We start from the raw sequence: 14,279 nt of genomic DNA, 5'->3' as shown, positions 1-14,279 counted from the left end.
CCTAACTTCAGGGGAAATGCTTTCAATTTTTCACCATTGAGGATAATGTTTGCTGTGGGTTTGTCATATATAGCTTTTATTATGTTGAGGTATGTTCCTTCTATTCCTGCTTTATGGAGAGTTTTTATCATAAATAGATGTTGAATTTTGTCAAAGGCTTTCTCTGCATCTACTGAGATAATCATATGGCTTTTATTTTTCAACTTGTTAATGTGGTGTATTACACTGATTTGTGGATATTGAAGAATCCTTACATCCCTGGGATAAAGCCTACTTGGTAATGGAGTATGCCCCTTTAATTTCTTCAACCATATTAAATATACAGTTTTGAACTTAGTATCTGATAATTGAATTTTCTGCTATCCTTGTGAATATAATTCCTCATGTTATTGTTTTGTTGATTTTTCCTTAAGATGCGTTTATTTCCTCATAAATGTAATGATTTCAAATTGTGAATTTATAATCCCTGTAACTTTATCTGTAGAAATTGTTTGCGGTACGAATCTAGAGAGATGGGTACTTGCATTGAGAAAATAAGTCAATGTGTAATAATCTTATGTTTCTTTTAAATTTTTATTTTATATTTGAATATTATTGATTAACAATGTTGTGTTAGTTTCATGTGTACAGCAAAGTGATCCAGTTATACACGCATCTATTCTTTTTAAAATTCTTTTCCCATTTAGGTTGTTATGAGTATTGAGCAGAGTTCCCTGTGCTATACAGTATAATCCTGTTGCTTATTTATTTTAAAAGTAACAGTGTGTATATATCAATCCCAAACTCCCAATTATACCTCCCCATCCCACCCTTTCCCATGGTAAACGTAAGTTTGTTTTCTAATTCTGTGAGTCTGTTCCTGTTTTGTAACTAAATTCTTTTTTTCTTCCCTTAGAGTCTACATATAAGCAATATCATTGATATTTGTCTTTCTGTGTCTGACTTAATATGATTATCTTCAGGTTGATCCATGTTGCTGTAAATAGCATTATTACATTTTTTTAATGACTATGAAATATTCCATTGCATATATGTGCCACATCTTCTTTGTCCATTCCTCTGTCAGTGGACAGTTCGGTTGCTTCCATGTTCTGGCTCTTGCAAACAGTGCTGCAATGAACATTGGGATGCATGTATCTTTTTGAACCATGGTTTTCTCTGGATATATGCCCAGGAGTGGGATTGCTTGGTATGGTAACTCCATTTTTAGGTTTTTAAGGAACCTCCATACATAATTCCATAATGGCTGCAACAATATCCATAGTGTAGGAGGGTTCCCTTTTTCTCCACACCCTCTCCAGCATTTATTATTTGTAGACTTTGATGATGGCCATTCTTACTGGTGTGAGGTGATATCTCATTGTATGATAGTTTTGATTTGCATTCCTCTTAATAATTACTGATGTTGAGCATCTTTGATTTGCATTTCTCTAATAGTGATGCTGTGTCTTTGGGCCATCTATATGTCTTCTTTGCAGAAATGAGTACTAGATCTTCTGCTTATTGATAGATTAGGTTGTTGTTTGATATTGAGCTGCATGAACTATTTGTAAATTTTGGAGATTAATCTTTTGTCAGTCAAATCATTTGCAAATATTTTCTCCCATTCTATGGGTTACCTTCTCATTTTTTTAAGATTTCCTTTGCTGTGCAGATGCTTTTGAATTTAATTAGGTTCTATTTGCTTATTTTTGTTTCTATTTCCATTACTCTAAGAGGATCAAAAAAGTTGTTGCTGTGATTTGTGCTAAGGAGTATTTTGCCTATGTTTTCCACTAAGAGTTTTATAGTATTCAGTCTTACATTTGAGTTTTAACCCATTTTAAATGGGTTATTTTTATGTATAATTTAGAGAATATTCTAATTTCATTCTTTTACATGTAGCTTTCCAGTTTTCCCAGTACCACTTATTGAAGAGACTTTCTCCTCACCACTGAATATTCTGGTCTCCTTTGTCATAGAATAGGTGACCATAGCTGAGCGGGGTTATCTCTAGACTTTATGTCCTTTTACAGTAATCTATAATTTTGTTTTTGTGCTAGTACCAAGCTGTTCTGATTTCTGTAGCTTTATAGTAAATAGTCTGGAGTCAGGGAGCCTGATTCCTCTGACTCTTTTTCTTTATCAAGATTGCTTTAGCTATTCAGGGTCTTTTGTGTTTTCATACAAATTAAATTTTTTTTGTCCTAATTATATGAAAAATGCCATTGGTAATTTGATAGGGATTGCACTGAATCTGTAGTTTGCCTTGAGTAGTATAGTCATTTTAACAATATTGATTATTTCAGTCTAAGAACATGGTATATCTTTCCATCTGTTTGTCATCTTTGATTTCTTTCATCAGGTCTTATAATTTTTGGAGTATAGGCTTTTGCCTCCTTAGATATGTTTCTTCCAAAGCATTTTATTCTTTTTGATGCAATGGTAAATGGAACTGTTTTTTAAATTTCTCTTCCTATTCTTTTGTTATTAGTGTATGGAAATGCAGTAGATTTCTGTGTATTAATTTTGTATCCTGCAACTTTACCAAATTCACTGATGAGCTCTAGCAGTCTTCTGGTAGCATCATTAGCATTTTCTACATACAATATCATGTCATCTGCAAATAGTGACAATTTTACTTCTTCTTTCCCACTTTGGATTCCTTTTATTTCTTTTTCTTTTCTTTTCTTTTTTTTTTAAATTTAATTTAATTTTATTTTTTAACTTTACAATATTGTATTGGTTCTTTTTCTTTTCTGACTGCTGTGGTTAGGACTTCCAAAACTGTGTAGAATACAAGTGTCAAAAATGATATCCTTGCCGTATTCCTGATCTTAGAGGAAATGCTTTCAGTTTTTCCCCACTGAGTATGATGCTAGCTGCAGGTTTATCATATATGGCCTTTATTATGTTGAAATATGTTCTATCAGTGACCACTTTCTGGAAAGTTTTTATCATAAATGGGTGTTGACTTTTTCAAAGGCTTTTTCTGCATCTGTTGAGATGATCATATGGTTTTTATTCAATTTGTTTATGTAGTGTATCACACTGATTTGTGCATATTTAAAAACTCTTGCATTCCTGGGATTAATCCCACTTGATCATGCTATATGATACTTCTAATATATTATTGGAGTCAGTTTGCTAGTATTTTGTTGAGGGATTTTATGTCTGTGTTCATCAGTGACATTGCCTCTTTTTGCAGCATTTTTGTCTAACTTTATCAGGGTAATGGTGGCTTCATAGAATGAACTTGGGAGTATTCCTCCCTCTGCAATTTTTGGAAGGGTTTCAGAAGGATAGGTATTAACTCTTCTCTAAATGTTTGGTAAGATTTGCCTGTGAAGCCATCTGTTCCTGGCCTTTTGTTTACTGGGAGTTTTTGTTTTTGTTTTTTAAATCACAGTTTCAATTTCAGTACTTGTGATTTGTCTGTTCATATTTTCTCTTTCTTCCTGGTTCAGTCTAAGGATATTGTACCTTCCTAAGGATTTGTCCATTTCTTCTTGGTTGTCCATTTTGTTGGCATTTCATTATCCTTTGTATTTCTGTGCTGTCTGTTGTAACTTCTCCTTTTACATTTTTAATTTTATTGATTTGAACCCTTCCCCATTTTTGTTGCTGAGTCTGGCTAGAGGTTTATTAATTTTGTTTATCTTTCTAAAGAGCAAGGTTTTAGTTTCACTGATCTTTTATATTGTTTCTTCATCTCTATTTCTTCTATTTCTTCATCTCTGATATTTATGATTTTTTCCTTCTAAAAGGAAACTTTGAGTTTTGTTTTTTCCTCTTTTCCTAGATGCTCTAGGCGTAAGATTAGGTTGTTTGAGATTTTTCTTGTTTCCTGAAGTAAGATTGTATTGCTATGAACTTTTGTCTTAGGACTACTTTTGCTTCATCTCATAGTTTGAACATCATGCTTTCATTTTTGTTTGTCACTGTATATTTTTATTTCCTCTTTAATTTCTTCAGAAATCCAATGGTTGTTTACTAGCATATTGTTTAGCTTCCAAGTGTTGTGTTTTTTACAGTTGTTTTCGCCTGGTAATTTATTTCTTATCTCATAGTGCTGTGATCAGAAAAAATGCTTGATATGATTTCAGTTTTCTTAAACTTACCTAGGCTCTCCTTGTGGCCCAGCATGTTATAAATATGGAGAATGTTTCATGTGCACTTAAGAAGAATGTATATCCTGATGATTTTAGATGGAATGCTCTATAAATATCAATTAAGTCCCTTGGTTGACTCTGTCATTTAAGGCTTGTGCTTCCTTATTGATTTTCTGTCTAGATGATCTTTCCATTGATGAAAGTGGGGTGTTAAGTCCCCCAACTATTAATGTGTTACTGTTGGTTTCTCCTTTTATGGCTGTTAGTATTTGCCTCATATATTGACATCCTCCTATCCTGGGTGCATGTATATTTACAATTGTTTTATCTTCTTGGATTGATCCTTGATCATTGTGTCCTTCTTTGCTCTTATAATAGTCTTTGTTTTAAAGCCTTATTTTGTTTGATACGAGTATAGCTACTCCAGTTTTCTTCTGATTCCCTTTGTATGGAAAATATGTCCATCCCCTTAATTTCAGTCTGTATGTGTCCCTAGATCTGAAGTGAGTCTTTTAAAAGCAACATGTATATGGGTTTTGTTTTTGTATCCATTCAGCCAGTCTACATCTTTTGGTTGGAATATTTAATCTGTTTATGTTTAAAGTAATTATCAATAAATATGTATGCTCTACTGTTTCTAGCTTAGAATTATTTAGGTCACAAAGGTACTATGACTTCCAACCCCTCACATGTGTGGTCTTTGGATTTAAAGTTAAGAATTCTTTAGAGGACAGTATGGTACTGGCACAAAAGCAGAAATATAGACCAATAAAACAAGACAGAAAGCCCAGAGATAAATCCATGCACCTATGGGCACCTTGTCTTTGACAAAGGAGACAAGAATACACAATGGAGAAAAGATAGTCTCTTCAATAAGTGGTGATGGGAAAGCTGCACAGCTACATGTAAAAGAATGAAATTAGAATACTTTCTAACATGACACACAAAGATAAACTCAAAATGGATTAAAGACCTAAATATAAAAATTCTTAGGGGAGAGAAAAAAAATTTTTTTTTCCTTTCCAACCAAATGCTTTCTTTTTCTTTCTAATCAAGGCCCAAGCAAAGATAAGCATATCATCTTCTGTAAGATCGTTTTCTTCTCATTCACCTACTGAAGGCTCTGGAATTCAGAGATACCCAAGTCTACCTTGTGCTGTAGCTCCAGGCTTTGTCTCCAAGTTTCATATTGGCAGAAGTAATAAAACTGTCTCTTTTATGTTCTTCCTGTGTTTTCCCTCCTTCTAAATATTTACCTTAATTTGACCTACAACCAACAAATGAATCTATAATATCACTAAGTAAAACAGTAAAATTTTAATAGCTATTTATTAATTTTAAGCTATAAAAATAATTATATTTAGTTGGTAATCCAACTCATAATTATGTGTTCCTACAACTCTTTATCAGCTTAAAATCCTAAGCATATTTCTTTTTCCAGTAACCAGTTCACCAAATACCATTCACTATGATCCTACAAGCTGATTCAATTAGTATCTGCCACTGATAACTGCCTACATTGAGTTAGGGACTTTGTTTGTTTTTTCACTCCTTTGCTCATTCATACAACAAAAATATGTTAAATACCTACTCTGTGATAGACTATTCCTAAAATAAAACTTCAAATGCTCATTTTATGCTATATTCAAGGAGCTGTGGAAGGTAAACAGTATGTGGGACATGAAATGCTTAGTAGTTTTGATTTGATGTCTTTGCTGTGCTTAGTTGCTCAGTTGTGTCTGACTCTTTGCAACCCCACGGACTGTGGCCCATCAGGGCTCTAGTCCATGGGGATTCTCCTGGCAAGAATAATGGAGTGGGTTGCCTTGCCCTCTTCCAGGGGATCTTCCCAACCCAGGGATCAAACCCAGGTATCCCACATTGCAGGCATATTCTTTACCATCTGAGCCACCAGGGAAACCCAGTTGATGTCTTTAGGTTTCCAAATCTTAATTTTCGGCTACATGCCTACATATAAATATCATTTCTTTAAGCATAGGAAGACTTAATGATGTTCATATAAATGACAGAAAACTGGCTAAACAATCATTTTTGCTTATCTAATAAAATGAATGGTATCAAGCTTCAGTGATTTTTTTCAAGATATAACAGGCTAAATAATATATGAAATTGGATCATAGAGCCAACAGAAATAGCAAGACCTTTTTTTATATTCATTTTGCTTTTGAAATTTAATTAATCTTGAATGAGTTGAGTAAATTATTCTTCAGATTACATCTGAGGTCAAGGATGGCAGACATTCCCATTATTAATTAATATTAAAAAGAATGTTCAGTTTAGAAATCTCAGAAGGACCAAAATTTGGCAAGCAAGATAGTTCAAGGTTTTTATTCCCTCCAAACCATTAATTGCATTATATTAGTATCAGGAAAAAAATTTCATTTACTTAGAGTTAAAAACTTAAAGGTTCATATAAAAATCTACTCTAAACATCAAATTCTGATGATTAAATATTATGCTAAATAGAAATTTATAAATTTCATGAAGCATTAGGGAGTACATTTTATGTGACATTCATCCATAATATTTGAGTAAATATTCACTCTTCTTGTATTTGCCTAATGTGTTTGATGTTTTCAGACAATATCATTATGACACTAAATAAACAGTTATGACAAACTAGAGCACAGAAAAATGTATAATAGTAAGATATTTGACTGGAGAATCTGTGGACTTTCATGCTTTCTAGCATGCTTTCAAACACACTAGTTGAAGTGCAATATCTCTGTAACTCAAAGTGACTGGAAATAGATTAGATCCTCACCTTGGCTTCCCTGATAACTCAGTTGGTAAAGAGTCCACCTGCAATGCAGGAGACACTGGTTCAATTCCTGGGTTGGGAAGATCCCCTGGAGAAGGGATAGGCTACCCACTCCAGTATTCTGGCCTGGAGAATTACATGGACTGTGTAATCTATGGGGGTCACAAAGACTTGGACATGACTGAGTGACCTTCGCTTTTAATTCTTACCTCAGACGGAAAAGGGAAATTAGTACAATATATGTGATAGGTAGCTTTAGTTTATTCCTTCTAAAACCTGGTAAAATTTTTAGTTTTGTTCCAACAAACAAAAAATACTAAAAAGTTCCTCTTTCATATATTCTGTTAACATTTAAAAATGTTTTCTGATAATGGAGTTATGATTTTGGTATGTAATATTAATAAGAAAATATAAGTTAATGAGGGACCAGACCAATATCCTTTGTACATTCTTGTATAATTAACTGCAGCATCAAAAAATAAAGTAGAAAGAAATAAAATACTCATACTTACACATGGGCAAGGCTTGACAGCATCACTCGGAAAAAATCCAACCTCTCCAGATGTTAGATTTCTACCCTAAATTAGAAAAAAAAATGCCAATGTTGAGAACAAATTTACCATAACGATAATCCTGTAATGGTAGATAAATCTTCAGAATTACTTCCACATTGTACCGAATCCTAGCATTAACTTACGATAGCTCAGGAAGGGAAACATAAGCAGAAAGGTTGTAAAATTGTTAAAACTAATAATGTAACTATACACCTAAAGCAACTAGAAAAAGAAGAAATGAAGCACCCCAGGGTTAGTAGAAGGAAAGAAATCACAAAAATTAGGGCAGAAATAAATGCAAAAGAAACAAAGGAGACCATAGCCAAAATCAACAAAGCTAAAAGCTGGTTCTTTGAGAAGATAAATAAAATAGACGAACCATTAGCCAGACTCATCAAGAAACAAAGCGAGAAGAATCAAATCAACAAAATTCGAAATGAAGAAGGAGAAATCACAACAGACAACACAGAAATACAAAAGATCATAAAACACTACTATCAGCAACTATATGCCAATAAAGTGGAAAACTTGGAAGAAATGGACAAATTCTTAGAAAAGTATAACTTTCCAAAACTGAACCAGGGAGAAATAGAAAATATTAACAGAACCATCACAAGCACGGAAATCAAAACTGTAATCAGAAATCTTCCAGCAAACAAAAGCCCAGGACCAGACGGCTTCAAAGCTGAATTCTACCAAAAATTTAAAGAAGAGCTAACACCTATCCTACACAAACACTTCCAGAAAATTGCAGAGGAAGGCAAAGTTCCAAACTCATTCTATGAGGCCACAATCACCCTAATACCAAAACCAAAGATGCCACACACACACACACACACAAACTACAGGCCAATATCACTGATGAACATAGATGGAAAAATCCTTAACAAAATTCTAGCAAACAGAACATCAAAACAACAACATATTAAAAAGATCATACATCATGACCAAGTGGGTTTTATCCCAGGAATGCAAGGACTCTTCAATATTTGCAAATCAATCAATATGATACACCACATTAACAATGTGAAAGATAAAAACCATATGATTATCTCAAAAGATGCAGAGAAAGCCTTTGACAAAATTCAACATCCATTTATGATAAAACCCTCCAGAAAGCAGGCACAGAAGGAACATACCTCAACATAATAAAAGCCATACATGATAAACCCACAGCAAACATTATCCTCAATGGTGAAAAACTGAAAGCATTTCCCCTAAAGTCAGGAACAAGAGAAGGGTGCCCACTCTCACCACTACTATTTAACGTAGCTTTGGAAGTTTTGCCACAGCAATCAGAAAAGAAAAAGAATAAAAGGAACCAGATTGGAAAAGAAGAAGTAAAACTCTGTTTGCAGATGACATGATCTTCTATGTAGAAAACCATAAAGACTCCACCAGAAAATTACTAGAGCCAATCAATGAATATAGTAAAGTTGCAGGACATACAATTAACAGACAGAAATTCCATGCATTCCTATACACTAACAATGAGAAAACAGAGAGAAAAATTAAGGAAACAATTCCATTCACGATTGCAACGAAAAAAATAAAATACTTAGGAATAAATCTACCTAAAGAAACAAAAGACCTATATATATAAAACTACAAAACACTGATGAAAGAAATCAAAGATGACAAAAATAGATGGAGAAATATACCATGTTCATAGATCAGAAGAATCAATATAGTGAAAATGAGTATACTTCCCAAAGCAATCTATAGATTCAATGCAATCCCTACCAACGGTGTTTTTCAGAGAACTAGAACAAATAATTTCACAATTTGTATGGAAATACAAAAAAAAAAAAAAACTTGAATAGCCAATGCAATCTTGAGAAAGAATAATGGAACTGGAGGAATCAACCTACCTGACTTCAGGCTATACTACAAAGCAACAGTCATTAAGACAGTATGGTACTGGCACAAACAAAGAAACATAGATCAATGGAACAAAATAGAAAGCCCAGAGATAAATCCACACACCTATGGACACCTTATCTTTGACAAAGGAGGCAAGAATATGCAATGGAGAAAAGACGATCTCTTGCACACATGGTGCTGGGAAAACTGATCAACCACTTGTAAAAGAATGAAACTAGAACACTTCCTAACACCATACACAAAAATAAACTCAAAATGTATTAAACATCTAAATATAAGACCAGAAACTATAAAACTCCTAGAGGAAAACATAGGCAAAACACTCTCTGACATAAATCATAGCACAATCCTCTATGACCCACCTCCCAGAGTAATGGAAATAAAAGCAAAAATAAACAAATGGGACCTAATTAAACTTAAAAACTTTTGCACAACGAAGGAAACTATAAGCATGGTGAAAAGACAGCCTTCACAATGGGAGAAAATAAGCAAATGAAGCAACTGACAAAGAATTAATCTCAAAAATAGAAAAGCAGCTCATGCAGCTCAATTCCACTTGATCTTAGCCAAAAGGCTGAGAAGTGATGCAGCTCAATTCCAGAAAAATAAGCGACCCAATCAAAAAAATGGGCCAAAGAACTAAACAGACAGTTGTCCAAAGAAGACATACATATGGCTAACAAACACATGAAAAGATGCTCAGCATCACTCATTATCAGAGAAATGCAAATCAAAACCACAATGAGGTACCATCTCATGACAGTCAGAATGGCTGCTATCAAAAAGTCTACAAACAATAAATGCTGGAGAGTGTGCAGAGAAAAAGGAACCCTCTTATACTGTTGGTGGGAATGCAAACTAGTACAGTCACTATGGAGAACAGTGTGGAGATTCCTTAAAAAACTGGAAATAGAACTGGCATACGACCCAGCAATCCCACTGCTGGACATACACACCAAGGAAACCAGAACTGAAAGAGACACATGTACCCCAGTGTTCATTGCAGCACTGTTTACAATAGCCAGGACATGGAAGCAACCTAGATGTCCTTCAGCAGATGAATGGATAAGAAAACTGTGGTACGTATACACAGTGGAATATTCAGTTCAGTTCAGTCACTCAGTCGTGTCCAACTCTTTGCGACACCATGAATTGCAGCATGCCAGGCCTCCCTGTCCATCACCAACTCCCAGAGTTCACTCAAACTCATGTCCATCGAGTCGGTGATGCCATCCAGCCATCTCATCCTCTGTAGTCCCCTTCTCCTCCTGCCCCCAATCCCTCCCAGCATCAGAAATCTTTTCCAATGAGTCAACTCTTCGCATGAGGTGGCCAAAGTATTGGAGTTTCAGCATCAGTCCCTCCAAAGAACACCCAGGACTGATCTCCTTTAAAATGGACTGGTTGGACCTCCTTATAGTCCAAGGGACCCTCAAGAGTCTTATCCAACACCACAGTTCAAAAGCATCAATTCATTGGTGCTCAGCTTTCTTCACAGTCCAACTCTCACATCCATACATGACCACTGGAAAAACCATAGCCTTGACTAGATGGACCTTTGATGGCAAAGTAATGTCTCTGGTTTTGAATATGCTACCTAGGTTGGTCATAACTTTCCTTCCAAGGAGTAAGTGTCTTTTCATTTCATGGCTGCAGTCACCATTTGCAGTGATTTTGGAGCCCAAAAACATAAAGTATGACACTGTTTCCACTGTTGACCCATCTATTTCCCATGAAGTGATGGGACCAGATGCCATGATCTTAGTTTTCTTAATGTTGAGCTTTAAGCCAACTTTTTCACTCTCTTTCACTTTCATCAAGAGGCTTTTTAGTTCCTCTTTACTTTCTACCATAAGGTTGGTGTCATCTGCATATATGAAATTATTGATATTTCTCCTGGGAATCTTGATTCCAGCTTGTGCTTCTTCCAGCCCAGCATTTCTCATGATGTACTCTGTATATAAGTTAAATAAGCAGGGTGACAATATACAGCCTTGACGTACTCCTTTTCCTATTTGGAACCAGTTTGTTGTGCCATGCCCAGTTCTAACCGTTGCTTCCTGAACTGCATACAGGTTTCTCAAGAGGCAGGTCAGATGGTCTGGTATTCCCATCTCTTTCAGAATTTTCCACAGTTTATTGTGATCCACACAGTCAAAGGCTTTGGCATAGTCAATAAAGCAGAAATAGATGTTTTTCTGGAACTCTCTTCCTTTTTCCATGATCCAGCGCATGTTGGCAATTTGATCTCTGGTTCCTCTGCCTTTTCTAAAACCAGCTTGAACATCTGGATGTTCACGGTTCACATATTGCTGAAGCCTGGCTCGGAGAATTTTGAGCATTACTTTACTAGTGAGATGAGTACAGTTGTGTGGTAGTTTGAGCATTCTTTGGCATTGCCTTTCTTTGGGATTGGGATGAATACTGACCTTTTCCAGTCCTGTGGCCACTGCTGAGTTTTCCAAACTTGCTGGCATATTGAGTGCAGCACTTTCACAGCAGCATCTTTCAGGATTTGAAATAGCTCCACTGGAATTCCATCACCTCCACTAGATTTGTTCGCAGTGATGCTTTCTAAGGCCCACTTGACTTCCCATTCCAGGATGTCTGGCTCTAGATGAGTGATCATACCATCGTGATTATCTTGGTTGTGAAGATCTTTTTTGTACAGTTCTTCTGTGTATTCTTGCCACCTCTTCTTAATATCTTCTGCTTCTGTTAGGTCCATACCATTTCTGTCCTTTATTGAGCCCATCTTTGCATGAAATGTTCCCTTGGTATCTCTAATTTTCTTGAAGAGATCTCTAGTCTTTCCCATTCTATTATTTTCTTCTATTTCTTTGCACTGATCACTGAGAAAGGCTTTCTTATCTCTCCTTGCTATTCTTTGGAACTCTGCATTCAGATGCTTATATCTTTCCTTTTCTACTTTGCTTTTCCCTTCTCTTCTTTTCACAGCTATTTGTAAGGCCTCCCCAGACAGCCATTTTGCTTTTTTGCATTTCTTTTCCATGGGATATTACTCAGCTATTAAAAAGAATGCATTGAATCAGTTCTAATGAGGTGGATGAGACTGAAGCCTATTATACAGAGTGAAGTCAGAAAGAAAAATACCAGTACAGTATATGAATGCATATATATGGAATTTAGAAAGATAGTAATGATGACCCTATACGTGAGACAGCAAAAGAGACAGAGATGTAAAGAAAAGACTTTTGGACTCTGGGAAAAGGCGAGGGTGGGATGATTTGAGAGAATAGCATTGAAATATGCATATTATCATATGTAAAACAGATCGTCAGTCCAGGTTCAATGCATGAGACAGAGTGTTCAGGGCTGGTGAACTGGGATGACCCTGAGGGATGGGATGGGGAAGGAGGTGGGACAGAGGGTCAGGATGGGGAACACATGTACACTCATGGCTGATTCATGTGAATGTATGGCAAAAAACACTACAATATTGTAAAGTAATTAGCCTCCAATTAAAATAAAGAAATATAGTACCATTAAAAAATAATAAAATAAAATTGTTAAACCGTATATGTGGCTTCAGATTATGATTATAAAATAGGAATTCAGGTTTGACTTTCCAATCTACTATTCAATTTTGTTAGCTTCACACCCCTCAATCCTACAGTAGAGATAATACATGCATACTGTATCTTTCAGATTTACATTTGTAAATACAAGCAGATCACATTGGTTTTGTTCAATAATTATTCATAATTAATTAGGAATTAGATTTCACTGGTATTTGTATCCCTAACAGAACTCATGGCAATGTTCCTCAAATAGGATGAGACATTGCAAGACACATGGAAATGGAAACAGATATGATGTTTTAGATGATTTTCAAATTTAGAAGAAACAGGATACTGATTAAGGCAAGAGGACAGTTAAGATTTTGAGGAATGGATTGTAATTCAAAATAGCATTGTAAATAAGAAAGAGAAATTAACAATAAGAAAAGAATTTATTCTTGGAGGCCACTAGTCAAATTCCTCTTTAAAATAATCTCATGACACAATTATTTCCCCTTTCTAGAAAAACAAACCATACGCAAAACATACTGCAGTAATCATAACATGTAATTAAAATGTTCTTGTGAGATTATTTCTCCTTGTCCAGATATTGGGCTTCTTTTTATTTGCTATTTAACAATTGCTTGCTTCTCAGTACCTCATATGAGTAAGCTGCATTATAATTGGATGCTACATGCTCTATTATTTTTGACAAAGAAGAGTAACAAAAAAAAAACAATCAGAAAAAGATCTCCGTCTTGAAGTAGTATCCCTTTGTTCTTACAGATCTTGGCAACAAGTTTGTAGAGAAAATTTTAAAAAGTAGGAACCCACAGTTAAAGACAATGAGGAGGAGGAAGATGAAGAGAAAAGAGAAGATGAGGGAAGGAGAGTGGAAGGGAGAACGGGTAAGTGGAGCAGAAAAGGGGAATAATTAGAGGTATGGGGAGAAAAGAGAAGAGGAAAGGGTTGGATTAAAATAGAGGGAGATGAATTACATAACCAAGCAAAGAGAAGATACTAGTTTCGGCAAGGTTCTCAAACTGCAATTGCACTCGCATATTAGGGAAAAGGTAAGTGAACACGTGGAATATTTATTCATTCAGTCAACAAATACAGTATCTAATGTTTGGTTAGACCATGAGAAAAATTCATAAGACAGTTTTTGTTTTCCCCTGTATTTTCAGAAACTATGTATACACATAATACAAAGTAGAAAGGGCTAAATTGAAGAAGGAAATGGCAACCCACTCTAGTACTCTTGCCTGGAAAATTCCATGGATGGAGGAGCCTGGTAGGCTACAGTCCATGGGGTCACAAAGAGTTGGACACGACTGAGCAACTTCACTTTGTTTCTTTCTATGGTTCCTTTTGGAGAAGGAAATGACAACCCACTCCAGTGTTCTTGCCTGGAGAATCTCATGGACAGAGGGGCCTGGTGGGCTGC

The 14,279-nt window shown here is 35.3% G+C and overlaps 1 protein-coding gene across 2 annotated transcripts in view; it reads right to left on the bottom strand.

Annotated features, from left to right (window-relative positions):
* VAV3 (vav guanine nucleotide exchange factor 3) overlaps nucleotides 1-14,279 on the bottom strand; it is a 433,329-nt gene that overhangs the window by 48,941 nt on the left and 370,109 nt on the right. For both annotated transcript variants that reach the window (XM_027536347.1, XM_027536346.1), the window contains exon 21: nucleotides 7,386-7,451. In XM_027536347.1, the coding sequence (XP_027392148.1) occupies nucleotides 7,386-7,451 (66 nt within the window). The remainder of the gene's footprint in view (nucleotides 1-7,385; nucleotides 7,452-14,279) is intronic.

The sequence above is a fragment of the Bos indicus x Bos taurus genome, chromosome 3 (genome assembly GCF_003369695.1).
Source record: "Bos indicus x Bos taurus breed Angus x Brahman F1 hybrid chromosome 3, Bos_hybrid_MaternalHap_v2.0, whole genome shotgun sequence".
NCBI lineage: Eukaryota > Metazoa > Chordata > Mammalia > Artiodactyla > Bovidae > Bos > Bos indicus x Bos taurus.
The sequence above is the reverse complement of the archived record's forward strand: the minus strand, read 5'-3'. Positions and strand labels throughout refer to the sequence as shown.